This window comes from Podarcis pityusensis, assembly GCF_964106645.2.
Source record: "Podarcis pityusensis genome assembly, chromosome: 7".
Taxonomy (NCBI): Eukaryota; Metazoa; Chordata; class Lepidosauria; order Squamata; family Lacertidae; genus Podarcis; species Podarcis pityusensis.
This window is the reverse complement of record NC_138031.1, coordinates 10,755,246-10,773,083: the sequence shown is the minus strand read 5'-3', so window position 1 is coordinate 10,773,083 and position 17,838 is coordinate 10,755,246. Positions and strand designations below refer to the sequence as shown.

Below are 17,838 nucleotides of genomic sequence, written 5' to 3'. Positions count from 1 at the left end.
TGAGGCTCACAGCATGAATGCTCTAACAGATCTGGACTCCCCAGGTCCAGCGAAGCCCCAAGACACAGTTTTAGGTCCAGCACAAGGCAAGACATGCCTCTGTGTCTCCAGCTTCCAGCACCAGCCAGACTCACTCACACAAAAACCCATTGGCCTATTGTTCTCCATCTTAGGATGGTGTGGCATCCAGCCAGCTGAGATGGGGAAAGCCCCACCAAACTTGTCTCTATGGCAGCCTCTTAGGACATGTGAATGAAGGTACTTAACTGGCCAGCCAAGGCCATTATCTTACAAAGAAACTTGTCTGACCAGTTCAGCAGTCTTTTCTACTACCTTCTGAACCTCAGTGGATATAGGACAAACAGGCCAGGAGGGATCTCATCCAGACATATCCCTCAAACCTATAGCAATACATTTGTAGAATACTGATTCTATGATAGAGAATGAGACTGCACATACATACATAATTTTATTTCTATGCCGCCTTTGCACAGTTCAAACCATGCTCAAGGTGGCTTACAACATGAAAAAATATGCATAACTGCAACATAACAAAATTAGTCATGAACGGTAAATAAAACTTTTAAAAAACCATATACAACCAAACTGAACAATCTGAATGTAGAATTCTGGTCCGTAGCCAATCAGACCACAGTTGTCACATAAAAACTCCTTGCATAAGATAAACTAGCATGTGACACAGAGAGCTCTAGTAAACCTTCCTTTCAGATATGTAAGGTTTTGTTTTGATTTTGCATATGTCTTAAGATGTCTTAAGACCAGTGAACTGCACCACCTCATTCTGCATAAGTTGACTAGGGCAATAGAGAGCTTTAACCCACTTTAATCTACAAACCTAAATTAACAGGGTGCTCTTGAATCCCTTCCACAAAATGGCACACCAACTCTCTCTCCTCCCCCCCTTTAACTTTCCCTGCAAATAAGGTGTCACTGACTGCCAAAGGTATGAACAAGCTGTGCGGTGTGAGGAAAACGGTCAATACAGGACTTCCTTTGAAGACCCTGCTACCAACAAATCTTTCTGCGTGGATAGCCTTGGAAACATATTGGACTGGACCGAAACAGATGGCCCAGTTACAGACTCCCAGTGTTCAGGTGAGTGGACCAGACAAGCTTTTATCCCATGCAGGTGGAACCTGGAAACACAAGCAGTTGTCCCCATGAATGGTGGGTTTGTGAGTCTGCTAGCCACTCGGAGGCCACTTAAACGTCAGCTTCAGCCACTCAGAGAGGAGGGATGTCTGTGGCTTGCGAGTGATGTATGTCTGCTGCTCCTATTTGCTCCCTTGCTGTGGAAATATTGCGGTGGTGGGTTTATCAGTTCCTGGGAAAGGGAACAAGAAGAGGATGCTGGTATTCTGGTCAAAGAGGTTAGACACCTTTGGTGTTGACAATCGTCTAATTTGGTATGATGCAAATTCCTGTGTCTTTACCCCCCTTGGCTTGTCCATTCAGTTCCATGGGTAGGCAAACTAAGGCCCGGGGGCCGGATGCGGCCCAATCGCCTTCTAAATCCGGCCCGCGGGCGGTCCGGGAATCAGTGTGTTTTTACATGAGTAGAATGTGTCCTTTTATTTAAAATGCATCTCTGGGTTATTTGTGGGGCCTGCCTGGTGTTTTTACAAGTAGAATGTGTGCTTTTATTTAAAATGCATCTCTGGGTTATTTGTGGGGCATAGGAATTCATTCATTTTTCTTCCCCAAAATATAGTCTGGCCCCCCACAATGTCTGAGGGACAGTGGACTGGCTCCCTGCTGAAAAAGTTTGCTGACCCCTGAGCCTCTCTCCCAGACTTGTAGATCTGCACAGTGGTGGTGGTGGTGGTGGTGGTGATGATGATGATGATGATGATGATAATACCCTGCCTATCTGGCTGGGTTGTCCCAGTCACTTTGGACGGCTTACAACACATATAAAAAGACAATAAAACACCAAACATTTGAAACTTTCTGATACAGGTCTGCCTTTAGATGTCCTCTAAAATGTACATTCCCACACAGCTTATCTCTGTATCAGAAGTACAACGTCATTTTTCTCTTATAGAACAATGTACGGAAATGTATTGATTTTTACCTGTCGTAGTACTTTTGCACCTTTCTTTTTCACAGTTGGTTTTTCCTTTTACTCTATCTCTTATTTATCTCTGCTTTCTATTGTTGTTCTAATAAAATATCAATCAATCAATAATAATAAAAATCAATCTCCAGAGATCTGCTGATTTCTCTGCTGTGAAAATGCGATGAAAATTATGAAGCGCTTCGAGAATGAAAGAAGTGCTACACAGGCGGCGACGACTTGCAATAATTAATACTGCTTCCTCCTAAAGTCTGCAGCCCTTTTTCTGCCTGGTCTCAAATGCTGGGCTATTTCTTCCCCTCCACCCGCTTTCTGTTCCTGGCTCAAACCTGGGGTTCCCTTTCCAAGCAGAAATGAGGGTTTGATTAAAAGCACCTGTGGCCGTCCACAGCGCTGACAACAATGACCATTTGTTTCTGATTAGCGTGGGCTGGTTTTGCTTTGAGGAGACAAATGATTCTTTGGAAAGGTTGATCTCCCTGACTTTTCTTTTGTGGTGTCGCTTTTGCTCAGATCCTCCTGGCGGATCTCGCCATGAGGCTCCAATGTGTAGCACACCCAGAATTGTTACCTGTTTCTGCGGGTTTTTCTAATGCTCAGGTATCGGAGGATGAAGACAGCAGGTGCCACTAGGAGTAGGAGAAGGGGGGTACAATTGAAGAATGGAATGGCAGGTCTTTCTAAAGTAGGCAGGAACACTAACTCTTGGTCCATGTAGTTTTTCTACACGTTGATGTTGGTTCTGATCAGAGCTAAGCCATGAGTTTTCTCAGGGCAAGTGGCAGGGCAACATCATCATCAACAACAAACCTGCTTGGACTTATGCCTAGAAGTCATGGGACAAGCAGAGGGAATCTCAGACCAAAAAGAAGTGTGGATGAACCTGAAGGGCTGAGTCTGAAATCCTGGAGAACTGCTGCCAGGCAGTGCTCTTCTTCTTCTTCTTCTTCTTCTTCTTCTTCTTCTTCTTCTTCTTCTTCTTCTTCTTCTTTTATCACTTGTAGCTGAGTAACATTGTCTTCTATGAACACGGTCTTAACAGTGGGTCCATAAGTGACTGTGGAGACCAATTCTGAATCCACACGTCCTTCCACAATGGGGACATAGGTTTCTGGGCAAGAGTTGATCACGGTGAGGGTTTGCCAAGAGTGCCTTCCTCTTAGCACATTTCTCCCTTTTGTTCTGAGTTCGAGCGTCTTCGAAGCCCAAGACACCTTTGGCAAAGGCTGTTCTCCAGTTGGAGCGCTCGCAGGCCGGTGTTTCCCAGTTGTTGGTGTTTATACTAGATTTGTTTGTATTTACCTTGAGAGAATCTTTAAACCTCTTTTGCTGACCACCAGCATTATGCTTTCCATTTTTAAGTTCAGAATAGAGTAGTTGCTTTGGAAGACAAGAATCAGGCATTCGCACAACACGGCCAGTCCAACGAAGCTGATGTCGAAGAATCATCGTTTTGACACTGGTGACTGGCAGTTAAACTCCAGGGTTTCAGAAAGGACACATTCCCAGCCCTTCCTTGAGGTGATGGGGATTGAACATGACACCTTCTGCATGCAGAGCAGATGCTCTACCACTGAGCAGATCCCCTAAAATGATAAAATGGTGCCTCTCGACTGAACCAACATAGATTGGTGAAAGGCAGGCTGAGAGACAAATAAGCCTTACCTGTTCCATTTGTCTTGTTCATCCCTCTGTTCCTCTTGAATTTAGGTCTAACTCAGGCATGGCCAAACTGGGCCCTCCAGCTGTTTTGGGACTACAACTCCCATCATCCCTAGCTAACAGGACCAGTGGTTAGGGATTATGGGAACTGTAGTCCCAAAACAGCTGGAGGGCCAAGTTTGGTTGTGCCTGGTCTAACTGAAAGAAATAGGTAAAGGTACCCCTAACCATTAGGTCCAGTCGCGGACGACTCTGGGGTTGCACGCTCATCTCGCTCTATAGGTCGAGGGAGCCAGCGTTTGTCCGCAGACAGCTTCCAGGTCATGTGGCCAGCATGACTAAGCCGCTTCTGGCGAACCAGAGCAGCACACAGAAACGACGTTTACCTTCCTGCCGGAGCGGTACCTATTTATCTACTTGCACTTTGATGTGCTTTCAAACTGCTAGGTGGGCAGGAGCTGGGACTGAACAACAGGAGCTCACCCCGTCACGGGGATTTGAACTGCCGACCTACTGATCGGCAAGCCCTAGGCTCTGTGGTTTAGACCACAGTGCCACCCGTGTCCCAACTGAAAGAAATAGTAAAATCAATTTTTGGAACTGTAGCATGTGTGATTTGCTGTAGCTTCTATATCCTTCATTGACATATTTTTGCTGTCTGTGTACCCTCTGATGCAAGGCCTGTTGTGAGGTAAATAAGTTTATCAGTGATTGGCAGATTGGCATTGCTGATCAAGGGCTATTTAAAGCCAGCCATAACAATGATGCAGAAATCTCTGGTCTCTTGAGTGAAGCTGTTACTTCTCACACCTTTAAAAGTTCTAATTCCCAGGCATGGCTTTTCAGGCAAAGGGTGTGGACTTTCTCTTTCTTTCTTTTATGAGGAAAAGCTGGGGAGTTTGGCAAGACTTGATCCTGAGGGCCAAGAAGTGATTGGCCTAAATTGCTTTAATGAGAGGTTAATTTTGCTTTCTATCTCCTATCCTTCGAGGCCAAGCTGGCAACCGCTCTTCTCTTGAATGTCTGCCTCAACACGCTCCTAATGTAATTTCTGGCATTCGTTTAAGAGAGGTTGTAGAAAAGAGATAGATTCCAAGCAAGTAGCTGTGTTAGGTAATCTGTAGTAGCAAAAAAAGCAAGAAAGAGTACCAAAGTCTCTTGAAACCGAATGCATTTATTGTGGTATGAAGTTTCACGGGCAAAGGCCTGCTTTGTTGGAAGGAAAAATAATAATCAGCAGCCTGTATATGGTGGTGAATTCAACACCCATTGCAATGTGTTACTCTGGAGGAGCCATTATACCTTTTACTTGTCTGGTGATGAAATGTTATCATTTTCTTTAGGAGCTGTCGTTTGTTAAGGGTGCGGACAGTTGTTAGGAGGCCCTATTCCTCTAACAGAGCTAGAATGCCCATAGTGTTTAACAGGCAGTCCCTTTCTCCAGAAGTTTCAGTGAACATCTCCAGTAGCATTAAACTGGCATATCTGATAGCATTGGACTACTGCAATGCGCTCTACGTGGAGCTACCTTTGAAGGTGACCCGGAAACTGCAACTAATCCAGAACGCAGCAGCTAGACTGGTGACTGGGAGTGGCTGCCGGGACCACATAACACCGGTCCTGAGAGATCTGCATTGGCTCCCAGTATGTTTCCAAGCACAATTCAAAGTGTTGGTGCTGACCTTTAAAGCCCTAAACAGCTTCAGTCCTGTATACCTGAAGTAGCGTCTCCACCCCCATCATTCAGCCCGGACCCTGAGATCCAATGCCAAGGGCCTTCTGGCGGTTCCCTAAGAGAAGTGAGGTTACAAGGAACCAGAGGGCCTTTTCGGTAGTGGCGCCCACCCTGTGGAACGCCCTCCCATCAGATGTCAAGGAAATAAGCAGCTATCCTGTTTTTAAAAGACATCTGAAGTTGTCTTAGGGAAGTTTTTAATATTTAATGCTGTATTTAATGCTAGTTTGGGAGCCGCCCAGAGTGGCTGGGGAAACTCAGCCAGATGGGTGGGGTATAAATAGTAAATTATTATTATTATTATTATTATTATTATTATTATTATGCAGGTATGAGTGCTGGATTTCACATAAACTCATCCAACTGTTTATAGGTGTCATCAAAGCTAAGATAGCCCTTGACCTAATCAGCAGATATCCATATTCTCAGAAGCATGTATGTAGCCAATTACAGGTTGGTGGATCTGGGTCCCCAATCTCTCATTCTTGATCCCCCACCCTATCACCACCGAGCTATCTGGATCTCCAAAGAACACACAGAATTTAAATTGATAAAGACCTTCACATCATTCTGAAATGTGTGCTTCAAAACAGACGGGTCATGATCAAATATGACTGTTCTTGGATCTGCTTTTGTTTCAGTCTTCAGGCGCTTTGAGAGAGTTCCTGCTTCCAAGCTCTCCTTCGTGACAGAAGAGGTAGAAACGATTGGATCTAAAACCACCCCAGGAGAACCTGAGAGTGTGCTCCAACAGTGCATGGCAGGTAAGAGAGCGGGCCCTAGCAGTCTACTTTAATTATAGTTTAATGGGGTGAGACGTGATGGTTCACCACTGGCTTCCTCGTCTCTCCTTCAGAGGAGGTTGGCAGCATCAGAAGTACTAGGGAAGAAGGCCATGAATGATGGGGCAAGTCCTTTTCCCCAGCTGCTCAGATGTCTGTCTGTCTGTCTGTCTGTCTGTCTGTCTGTCTGCTAGTGCCCATCTTACTGCATATTATTATTATTATTCATTTCATTTCTATACTGCTTCATATTTTTAAGGGGGGGGGGAATCCAAAGCAGTTTACAACATATTAAAACATAAAACAAAACAATCCAGAGTAAAATTTTGCTGAATAAAGTCAAATATAAAGTATACATTCAAAGCAACATAATTCACCAGAAGCTAAAATACCACCTTAAAGATTTCAAAATAAAACCAGGCCAACTACAGAGTGCCTATTTAATGCAGCCAAGTTAGCATTTATTTTTATTTCTTTTGTATTAATATGGACACATAAAAACTACAGTAAAAGTGATAAGTGTAACAGATAAAAATGCATCTAGAAATAGAAAAAAAAGGATGTACAATGGGGAGAAAAACCCAGAAAACAACTGAGAATACAATACCACATTTTTATCTTAAACATTTCAAAAGTACACATTATTAAAGGAAGTGAAATATAAAAAGCACATTTAAAACAGCAGAACTGGCAAGAGAATAAAATAGAACATGTATTCTGCTGTTGCTTCCAGTCCTGACAATGGCGGCTGGCAGCTGTGAAAGCTCAGGCTCAGTGACCTGGGTCTGTGCTAAGAGACACCAAGATGACCTCTGACCTCTTCTGCAGCCTCAGCTTTTGTTGCTAGAGCCAATCAGGGCTCTGCCCTCTCTGCTAGGGTTGCCATGTGTCCTCTTTTTCCAGGACACGTCCTCTTTTTCATGGGTGTGTAAAATGAGAGTCGTCATAGCGATCCTGAGTTAAAAGTAGAAGTCGGAAATTGTGTCCCCTTCAAAATATGGCAACCCTGTGACCCAGGCCAGGGGTGGAAGGGAGGCCTGCAAGGCAAGGAGAAGATCTTCCAGGACTCCTAGGCAAGATGATCTATTTTTCTGTGTTATGCAGTAAAGTCTCAGAGCATCAGTCTAGAGAAGGGTTTTGACCGCCGTAGTTTTGATGCTGCAAAGACAAAAGGGAGCAAGTGCAGTTGTTGGAGCGGTGCCCCATTCAGTTGACATCCTCAACAGACAGACTGTATTCACCCAACTTGAACTGTGGAAGACGCCTATTTCCGTTGGCCAACATTAAATGCAAGGCTTAAGTCTTTCTATCCTTTCAGAGTGTGAGAAGGACGAGTCGTGTGGGTTTCTCACCTTGTCTGCTGCTGGGACGGGGACACTGTGTGAGCTGTACAGCGCTCGGGAGAGCAACTACAATTGTTCCACCTCTGGACTGGTAACTGAACACAGTTATTTTATGATGAATCTTCCAGGGGAATGAAGCTTGGATGGATACCAGCCATCCTTTTGGTTTTTCAAAATGTTGGCTGTGTACCAACCTGCTGGAAAGAAGGTATTTTGCGTGACCAGGCGCAACAGCCCCAGCCCCCAGGGATCATAAGAAAGGAATAAAGACTCTGACAACGTTATGGAATTAAAATTAGGCCAAGAATTTATTAAACTTCTGAATGTAGGAAGACCTTGGCTTTGGCCTTGGGCGTGTATCCCTCCCAGCCCCCCAGCCAGGGGAACTGGGGCACATCAGGGTAAATGGGATATTTGGGTGCTCTGCGAGACGTAAGTGTAGCAGGCAGCCAAGCCCATATCCCCACACGCAGGGTAGTTCACTGACGACCTTTCAGTGGATGGCCAGTGACACCCATATATATAACCCCTTTAAGAGGGGACCCTGCAATCGCCGCCGCAGGAGGGTGAGTCACCACTTCACGCCCCCCTCCCCCAAGAAGGAAGAAAAGACTAAAGGATTCTGCCCAAGGCCATAAGAAGAGTTTGGATTTGGATTGGATATCCCGCTTTATCACTACCCTAAGGAGTCTCAAAGCGGCTAACATTCTCCTTTCCCTTCCTCCCCCACAGCAAACACTCTGTGAGGTGAGTGAGGCTGAGAGACTTCAGAGAAGTGTGACTGGCCCAAGGTCACCCAGCAGCTGCATGTGGAGGAGCAGAGACACGAACCTGGTTCACCAGATTACGAGTCTACCACTCTTAACCACTAAACCACACTGGCTCTCATAACCGCCAAAGTTGTGACAAATTGCTACAGGGAAGACAAAACCTGCCAATGCAGGAAAATTTCTTCCCGGTCCTTCAACAGCAACCAGTCAAAGACCATAGCAGCACCCGCTAAACAGGAAGCACCTGCAAACAAGAAAACATTAAACAAAGGGAGGATAGGGAGGGTGAATCTCCAGAGCCGACTGCCTGGCTATCGTCAGCTCCACCCCCTATTTATAAATGGGGCTGGCCCCACCTCCCAGCAAGAAATTTGATTATTGAGGCTGGATGTGAGCCTTCAAATAATAACACTGAGAGGCAAGCCAGCCCCCTGTCTACTAGAAAGTTCCCTGGGAACCGTAGCACCGTGCACGATCCCACAAAGGGCACCCACATTAGAAAGTGTGAATGCTCATTATTTACCATCACAAATTTTTACGTGCATATCTTTTGACCACAGGTTCAGGGTGCTTGGGATAACGCTGCCACCACAAGCGTGGCTCATCTCAGCTGCCTGGTTAAAGTGAGAAGCCAAGATAAGGATGGAGTGAGAGTGTACCTGAAGAAAGGTATGTGCTAAATAACATGAGCAAAAGAGTGTTGGGATGTGTCCGGGGAGGCGGGGGCAATTTGGCAGGCCCCCAGCTGGCTCCTGCCCACAGGCCGGCAGCCAGCTGAACTCCGGTTCTCAGAACAGCATCAAAACTGTGACTCAAGCCTCAGAGACCTTTAGAGACTGAGCACGCAAGCCAGCAGAGATAAGAACTCTTTGCAACAGAAGTAGCAGACAGAGGCATATGTAAGCATATTTACAAGCATTTATTGAGCATCAGGACAAAAGAAAAACATGTCTGTTTCCCTTCGTGTCCAAGCAAACAGCATAGGCAAAAGCTATATACAACGGAAGTTCCCAGCAGACTGTGCTGGAAGTAAACAGACATGTGACATACAACAACTCCACATGCCTGTTCTAAAGGTGGAACGGAACTATATCCTAACATCCTCCCCCTTTCCGTGTAACTTGTAGTGCCTGTGGTTCAACCCAATTGTAACTGCTGTACATAAACCCTAAGTTGTTCTCTGTTAACAACCTTAGACAACAGATCTGCAGGAATATCATTTCCTGGCATGTAGGACACCACATACCTGTTCTAAAGGTGGAACAGAACTATATCCTAGCAAAGAGAGCACCAAAAATTATTGGTGTGTGTGTGTGTTCTCATATTATTGCTATCCTTCAGCCTTTCACTTTCCAGATGGACACCAAGTCCCATCAGTCTGAGCAAAGATAACCAATGGATAGGCATGAAGGGAGCTGGAGCACAACATCATATGGGGACTGTCTTAGGACTCAGCTACATTAGTAAAAAAAAGTGTTTTGAATGCGTTATAATACTGTGACACCAGATGGCGCTGCAGAGTTCTGTCTTTCGACCACGTGATTTCCCACTTTGAGGTTTACAACACGTTTTCCTGAAACTATTTTTTTTTTTTTGACGTGCCTAGATCCAGCCTTAGAATACAGGCCACAGCCTTACATCCACTCTGACAATTTGTCCACATATTGTCTCTTGGTGGAAATGCCCGGTCTCTCAGGTAGAAAATAATATCAGAAGGGCATAAAAAGAGCTGGCTTAGGCTGGTCTAACATCCTGTTTTCACAATGGCCAACCAGATGCCCTCAAGCAGGGACCTAAGTTCTCAGCAGCACTCTCCTCCTTTGTGAATCCTAGCAACTGCTTGATGCAGCTGTCCTAGGTCTATTTCTTCCTAAAGCCTTGAGAAAGCAACCTGGTATTTGCCTCACGTCATTTGCCCTGAAGCTCCAATTTGGATTGCAGAGCTCCTTTTTTAAAATGTTATTCCCCCCCCCCCTTTCCTCGCAGGACAAGAGTTCACGACAGCTGGAGTCAAGACTTTTGAGAGGACTGATTTCCAGGATGTTGTTTCTGGCGTGTACCGCAATCTGGTCCTCTCAGCAGCTGGTACATCTTTGACCGATGTTCATCTCTTCTGCCGCCAGGCCTGCAGCCAAGATGCTTGCTGTGATGGGTTTATCTTGAGCCAGGTCATACTTGATGGAGGTAACTCTGCTCAGGCTACAGATGTGGAAGGCAAAGGTCATCCTTCCATTTATCCCACTTAATGAGAACATTTTTAAACAAACAAACAACCAACCAAAACAAAGCAGAAATGGTTGGTCTTGTTGATCTCATCTCAAATTGGAGCCAGGTTTTAAAGTTTTAAGTGATTAATCTTCAGTCATGGCAACTTGTATTTATTAAATGTCATTAAATGATGTTTGGCATGGAATCGACCTTTTTTGGGGGGGAGGGGGGTGTAGCTGTGTAAAGGGTCTCCAGGTTATTGGAACAGGAGGAATTATAGTGGAAATAAAGGAACCATCCCTAATCCCAGCAGAGTCTGATCTTTATTTACTTGGATAATTTTTATACTTGCTCCCGGGCAAGATAAACAGCAGGCTCCAAGAGCAGCAGTTTGCTGTGATGTATAAACAGGAGAGGGATGTGGGTGGCGCTGTGGGTTAAACTACAGAGCCTAGGACTTGCCAATCAGAAGGTCGGAGGTTCAAATCCCCGTGACTGGGTGAGCTCCCATTGCTCAGTCCCTGCTCCTGCCAACCTAGCAGTTCAAAAGCACATCAAAGTGCAAGTAGATAAATAGGTACCGCTCCGGCGGGAAGGTAAACAGCATTTCCGTGCACTGCTCTGGTTCGTCAGAAGCAGCTTAGTCATGCTGGCCACATGACCCTGAAGCTGTCTGCGGACAAACGCCGGCTCCCTCAGCCAATAAAGCGAGATGAGCGCCGCAACCCCAGAGTCGGTCATGACTGGACCTAATGGTCAGGGGTCCCTTTACCTTTACCTTTATAAACAGGACCTTTTTCCAAGACTGGGCCGCTAGTGTCAAAATAACAGTATAATGGCCAAGGCAAGATTGTTCAACAAGGAGGTGGAGCTGCAAACTTGCAATTCTTTCCTTGGCTTTATCCAGGTAGCATCATATGTGGCCTGATGAGCTACCCAGACACATTAATCTGCAACGTTAATAGCTGGGATGCAAGCTCGACGCGTGAACGAGGCGATTCCTGCCAAAAAGTAAAGTACAATACTGGGAAGACGCAGTATGCATTCAGTTTGGGAGGCCAAGTTCTCACAGGGTGTAAGTATTTACCAATCTTATACTGCACCGTTGTTGTTTGCTACTCAGATGTAGGAATGGGCAGTGTAAATATAATATATCCCTCCTTTCTCTAAAGGACTGAAGTCAGAGAGCATTTCCTTCTGTCTTATTCAAGCAGTGTTCATGTATGGCAGGTATGGGGAGCCATTTGTAGCTCGAGAGCCACCATCACTTCTGGGCAACTTTTCAGGGGCCACATGACAGTGTTGTTCAGGGCCAGAGGCAAACGGCGTTGGAGGGATGAATGCACATTTTGCCTTTGTACATCAGGAGACTTTTGTGCACCATTCTCTGCCATCCATCTGGGCAAGGAGGAGGCAGTCTCAAGAGTCCAGGGATGTCTTCCAGCAGAAATGCTCAAGAAGGATGCTAAAAAGGGGTGTGGCTTGTGGGGAGTCCCAAATGTCACATAGAGAGGCTTCTGGGCCTGAGGTTCCTCACCCGTGATATATTATTATTTATTAAATTTGTATATTGCCCTATACCCGTCAGTCTCAGGGCGGTTCACAACATAAAATCATACTATAAAGATGAATGCAAAGTAGGTACAGCGGAACCTCAGGTTATGTACCATCCTCCTTACAAATGCTTAGGGTAACATGCTCCACTAACCTGGAAGTAGATGCTCCCGGTTGTGAACTTTGCCCCAGGATGAGAGTGGAAGTCACCCTCCGGTGGCACGGCGGCAGTGGGAGGCCCCAGTAGCGAAAGCGCGCCTCAAGTTAAGAACGGTTTCGGGTTAAGAACGGACCTCTGGAATGAATTAAGTTCGTAACCGGAGGTACCACTGTAGTTATTTTACAAAGAGGGGACTAAAGATGTGCAGAAATTGTTTGACCCCTGTGGCCAGCACTGAAATGCAGGTGATAGTTGTAAGCAGAAATAAATAGTGTTTCCTTCCTTCGTCAGCTTCCGAGCCAACAGAAAAAGCCAACAGTCCCTTCTCCAGCTTTCAGCGTGTTTATCTATGGAGAGGTAAGCAGTTTGCTGCCCATCCCCCTCTTTCTTTTTCTGATAGCCTGAAAGGAATATTGCATATGCTTATTCTGCTAGAACTTGGTCAATTCGTGGGACCCGCAACAAAATATTGCTGTCTGGGGTGCTCCTGTCCCAGATTCGAGCTCCAATGTATGCCATCCCATTCCACATCTCCCCAAGTTTTCCACCCCAATACACAACTGGCATTCCGCCACCACTGAGCATGCTCAGTTCTCATTTGGCTATCAACTCAGTAACGTCTTGGAGGACAATCGCGCCACCAAAGTGTCTCAAACTGAGTCCCGTCTCATTCTAGATTCCGACATGATGACCCGAGTGAAGTCCGGCTCATGTGATGGCGCTGTTGCTCCGACTGAGCCACAGCTTTCAGGTATGTCAGCGTATACCAAGAGGAACGGATTGTGCGTTTGAGTTAGTGCCAGACTTTTCAAAACAATATACCTCAATCTCAATGTTCTGCTTGGGGGGGGGGGGGGATTTAAGCAGAAGTGGATAAAATGGGCCCATTTCCCCTGCAAGTGTCAGGAGTTCAGCCTACACTCGAGTAGGACCCTGGCAGAGACACATGCCCGACTGGCATGTTCTCTCCCTCCTGGTCCTTCATTCAGCAGCTTCAAAAGCTTTCTTCAGCCCGAACATCACAGCGACCGATGCCAACAGACACCGGCACACTTAGAGATCCACAGAGTTTGTGCACCTTGCATGACAGACCTCAACCACTCAGCATTTTGGCTAATCTACTGTATTTATATATAAACACACACAGAGCACTGCAACATGGCTTCCTTTCTCTCTAGCATCAGACACCAAAGAGAAAAAGAGCAAAGGACAATAGTCCCACTTCACAGAACACAATAATACAAACATCCTGTCTCCATCACTTCCCACTCTGTGGAGTCAAAACACACATCGTCATGTGATAGACAAAAATCCCATGACTGCAATCATAGATCAGGAATTCTAACAGCAAGTACAGAACATATACTAAAATATCAGTGTGCCAGTCCACTCTTGAGAACCAGACAATGACAAACTCATCAGCAGCCAGGCTGAGACACTAATGCCCTGAGTTCCATAACTGAGGCACCACCACTGAGAAGACCTTCTCTCGAGTTGGCACACAGCAAATAGCAGAAGCTGCAATATTGCCATGGAGGCCTCCTCCATAGATCTCACTGGAATTGCTTTTTAACCATTTTTCTCAGTGTTTAGTCCAGTTATACCCAAGGTTGTCAATATTCTAGAACTCCCTGGGGGAAGACTTTCCTGTTCCAAGAGCATTGGATCTGCAAGGTTGATTATTTCTCTGACTTGGTCTATTGTTTTACTGTCTTAAAGTTTTATCAGGATACAGTGGTGCCTCGCAAGACGAAATTAATCCGTTCCGCGAGTCTCTTCGCCTTGCGGTTTTTTCGTCTTGCGAAGCACGGCTATTAGCGGCTTAGCGGCTTAGCGGCTATTAGAGGCTTAGCGGCTATTAGTGGCTTAGCGGCTTAGCGGCTATTAGTGGCTTAGCGGCTTAGCGGCTATTAACGGCTTAGCGGCTTAGTGGCTATTAACGGCTTAGCGGCTTAGCAGCTTTAAGAAAAAGGAAACAAACTCGCAAGACGTTTCGTCTTGCGAAGCAAGCCCATAGGGAAATTCGTCTTGCGGAACGACTCAAAAAACGGAAAACTCTTTCGTCTAGCGAGTTTTTCGTCTTGCGAGGCATTCGTCTTGCGGGGCACCACTGTACTTTTTAATTCCTTTTCCTGAAATTTTGAGACGCGTGGTTTTATTGTAATTCCTGTGACTTATTCTTGTTAGCTGCTTTGAGCACAGAATATGGAAAGATGGGGTACAGATATATCTACCTATATATAGCAACTGCTTTTTTTCTCCTACAAAAATGTTTAGGGGTACTCTCACTTTGACTCAAGAAAACCACCATTTTATAGTTCAAATTGGGGAAAAAATAAATACAGTAAATGGACAAAAGTACAAAGATTCACAAAATGTTCACAAAGATTCACAAAATATTTAGGGGTATGCGCCCCCTGTCTCCCCCAGAAAAAAAGCACTATATATAGTTATATACTGTATATAAAAGCACCTATCTACTGCCATACTACCCTGAACATGTCCAATCTTGTCTGATCTCGGAAGCTTATCAGGGTCAGGCTCGGTTACTATTTGGATTAAAAGCAGCTTCCACTAATATGGTTGACTGTAGGTGTTTTGAAATACAACTTCCATCAGCCCTGACCAGCTGCATTAAAGCATCTCTTCTGCTTTTTCTCTTTGGGCTGATTAGCTTCTACAAGGGAACTCTTTTCTCTGATGGAGAGCAGCCAAATCCTGATCGACCACAATCGTTCCCTACCGTCCCAAGAGTACTGGCTCTTCAAGCCCAGATATTCAGCGGAGCAGGCTCTTCACTGGTGTCTTGCACGTAAGAAATCTTAGATCATGGGGCTAGTCATTTGCAAACAATGTATTCAGTGGTGGCCCCATGTTTCAGGGAGCTCTTGGGAATTGCACCATTCAACTGCTGCTGTTTCCAGCAGCTGCTCCTTTGCTTCTTAAGAACATAAGAGCCCTGATGGATCAGGACAATGGCCCACCTTGTCCAGCCTCCTGTTCTCACAGTGGCCGTCTAGATGCCTGCAGGAAGCCCTCAAGCGTAACCCGAGTGCAGCAGAGCTTTTCTCCTCTTGTGATTTCTCCACACTGAGGTCCAGGCTCCGAGGGCCTTCTGGCGGTTCCCTCACTGCGAGAAGTGAGGTTACAGGGAACCAGGCAGAGGGCCTTCTCGGTAGTGGCACACACCCTGTGGAACACCCTCCCATCAGATGTCAAGGAAATAAACAACTATCTAACTTTTAGAAGACATCTGAAGGCAGCCCTGTTTAGGGAAGCTTTTAATGTTTGAAGTTTTATCGTGTTTTTAATATTCTGTGGCTGGGGAGGCCTGGCCAGATGGGTGGGGTATAAGTAATATAAGTAATAAATTATTATTAATAATAATATTATGATTCCTGACAATACTGCTTCCAGCAGTGGAGGTAGAAAATAGCCATTGTGGAAATTTTGACCCCAAAAGAGAGAAGAAGATGTTCTCTCCCCCTGGTTGGATATGGGAGAAGGAAAAGCAGCAAGAGATTGAATTTGGGGAAGGGAACCCACTGAGAATTTGGGACCTCTACATTATGAGATAGTAAGACTCAGTGGGATGAGGAATATGGGAGTTGTAGCAAAGGTGGAGCATAGGATGTTTAAGAGCTGTGTCCCATTTTAGCCATACTCAGAGCAGACCCATTGAAATTAATGGACATGACTAACTTGGGTCCATTTATTTCAGTGGCTCTGCTCTCAGTACAACCTACTGATGGATCCTTATCTCTTCTAGGTTGTGTAGAAGATGAGTTCTGCCAGCTGGTTGACATGCGCAACGACACAACTGGAACGTACTTCCCCTGCATCCTCTATCCAGCAGCCCAATTTTGTGACAATTTCATTAACAACGTGCCTGAGAACTGCAACATCGTGTTGCCTCGGAAGCCGCACCTTTTGTATCAGAAGACAGGTGAGTTAAAAGCAGATGTCTCTCTCACATTCACGCCGTAACCTCTGTGTAAGTGAATCAGCACCTTGCCTTTCAAAAAAAAAAAAAGGTATCGCAGCGGGGGAATGAATCTTACGAATAGTAAGGAATTGTGTCTAGGAAAGGGTCTGAGGGTGAAGCTGTAGGTAGCTGCTGAGCTGGAAGCAGGAGCCTAGGAGGTCAGGCCCAAGGGTCAGAGCCAGGAAGAAAAGCTAAGCATAAACATGTCATGGACTGGTTGGACACAGAGGAATGGTGGGAGGAACCAGCTGGAGAACCCCCAAGGGAAGAAGGCTCAGGGCCCGGGGATTGGTGGTGGGATGACAATGAGTGGTTAGAGGGAGAACACTGGGAAGAGATGTTGGAAGCTGAAGAGGTAACAGGGCTTAGTGAGCTGGGAGATTCTGTGGCAGACAGAAGTTCAGAATCAGAGGCAGCAGCTGAAGCAGGGGAGGAGGGAGGCCAAGAGGCAGAGATGAATCCGGCTGGTGAAGAGGCAAGGGTGTCTCCCCCTCCTGCTGCAACAAGCTTCCCTACCCCCTCGTCTCCCAGGACCAGGCAGGCATAAAGTGGGAGGAGCAAAGACAGACACACGGGTGCAGTCTCTGGTTTCTTGGAAAAAAACTCTGGAGAGGAGGAGACATGGACAGTTGCTGGGAGGCAGGGACTTCTAGTCACACGCCAGTTGCTTCATGGGGGCAAGACCTACCAGAGATGAGTTACTGTGCTCATTCCTGTGAAGATCCTGTTCTGCTATTAAAGAGTTAACTCCAACTTGCTTGGTGTGATTTATTGCCGGTTTGCTCCTGTCACAGAACACGCTGAAGCCAGAAAAGGCTTTTGCTGCCCAGGGAAGTCCTAGCCTAAAGCGAAAGCTTTCCTGTTGCGGAAAATCAGTGGTCACAACATGGCTCAGGCCTACTCGTATCCCCCTAGCTGTGGGTGGGACACAACCCCTACAATGGCTTCAGCCCCTGTAGCACAATGCAAGTACATGCTCAAAGAGACCAGTGGGAACTGGAGCAAGCTTCAAACTAGGAGCTTTCAATATTTTTAAAATTGTGAATGTTGTTGTTTGTTTTGCAGTCTCTCTGGAAGGCGCCATAAAGAACTTTTACACTCGCCTACCATTCCGCAGAGTATCAGGAATCTCTGTGAGCAACAAGATGGATGTGTCTGGAAAAACTGTATCAAACGGGTATGAATGTTTCATCTTTGCTTTGGAATGCGAGGCTCTTTGCAACTTCATCTGAGCAATTTAAGATTTGTCCTGTATAGGCAGGAGACTAAAATCAGAGGACTAGACAGGCCTCAGAGCCCCTTACCAGGACCAGACGGAGTATCTCCTGCATGCACCAAGCCACTTCTGTGTGTGTTGCAGTAGACCTACTTCCTTCCTGCTTAAATTAACCCCATCTTCTAGACCACAGATGGATTACTCTGTTCCCACAGATGGATTACTCTGTTCCCACATGTCAGTTTTAGATGTGCTTATTCATAAATTTCTTCCATCCTGTTTTTGCATAAATCTGTGAAAATCTATCTATCTATATCTATCTATC

At 45.8% G+C, this 17,838-nt stretch overlaps 1 protein-coding gene across 1 annotated transcript in view; it reads left to right on the top strand.

The window, feature by feature from the left end:
• The window catches only part of TG (thyroglobulin), a 177,346-nt gene that overhangs the window by 53,069 nt on the left and 106,439 nt on the right, over positions 1-17,838 (top strand). The window contains exons 22-32 of the mRNA XM_081014526.1: positions 946-1,116; positions 6,137-6,259; positions 7,596-7,711; positions 8,951-9,059; positions 10,377-10,574; positions 11,506-11,673; positions 12,604-12,669; positions 12,989-13,063; positions 14,987-15,124; positions 16,082-16,258; positions 17,363-17,474. Of these exons, the coding sequence (XP_080870652.1) occupies positions 946-1,116; positions 6,137-6,259; positions 7,596-7,711; positions 8,951-9,059; positions 10,377-10,574; positions 11,506-11,673; positions 12,604-12,669; positions 12,989-13,063; positions 14,987-15,124; positions 16,082-16,258; positions 17,363-17,474 (1,453 nt within the window). The remainder of the gene's footprint in view (positions 1-945; positions 1,117-6,136; positions 6,260-7,595; positions 7,712-8,950; positions 9,060-10,376; positions 10,575-11,505; positions 11,674-12,603; positions 12,670-12,988; positions 13,064-14,986; positions 15,125-16,081; positions 16,259-17,362; positions 17,475-17,838) is intronic.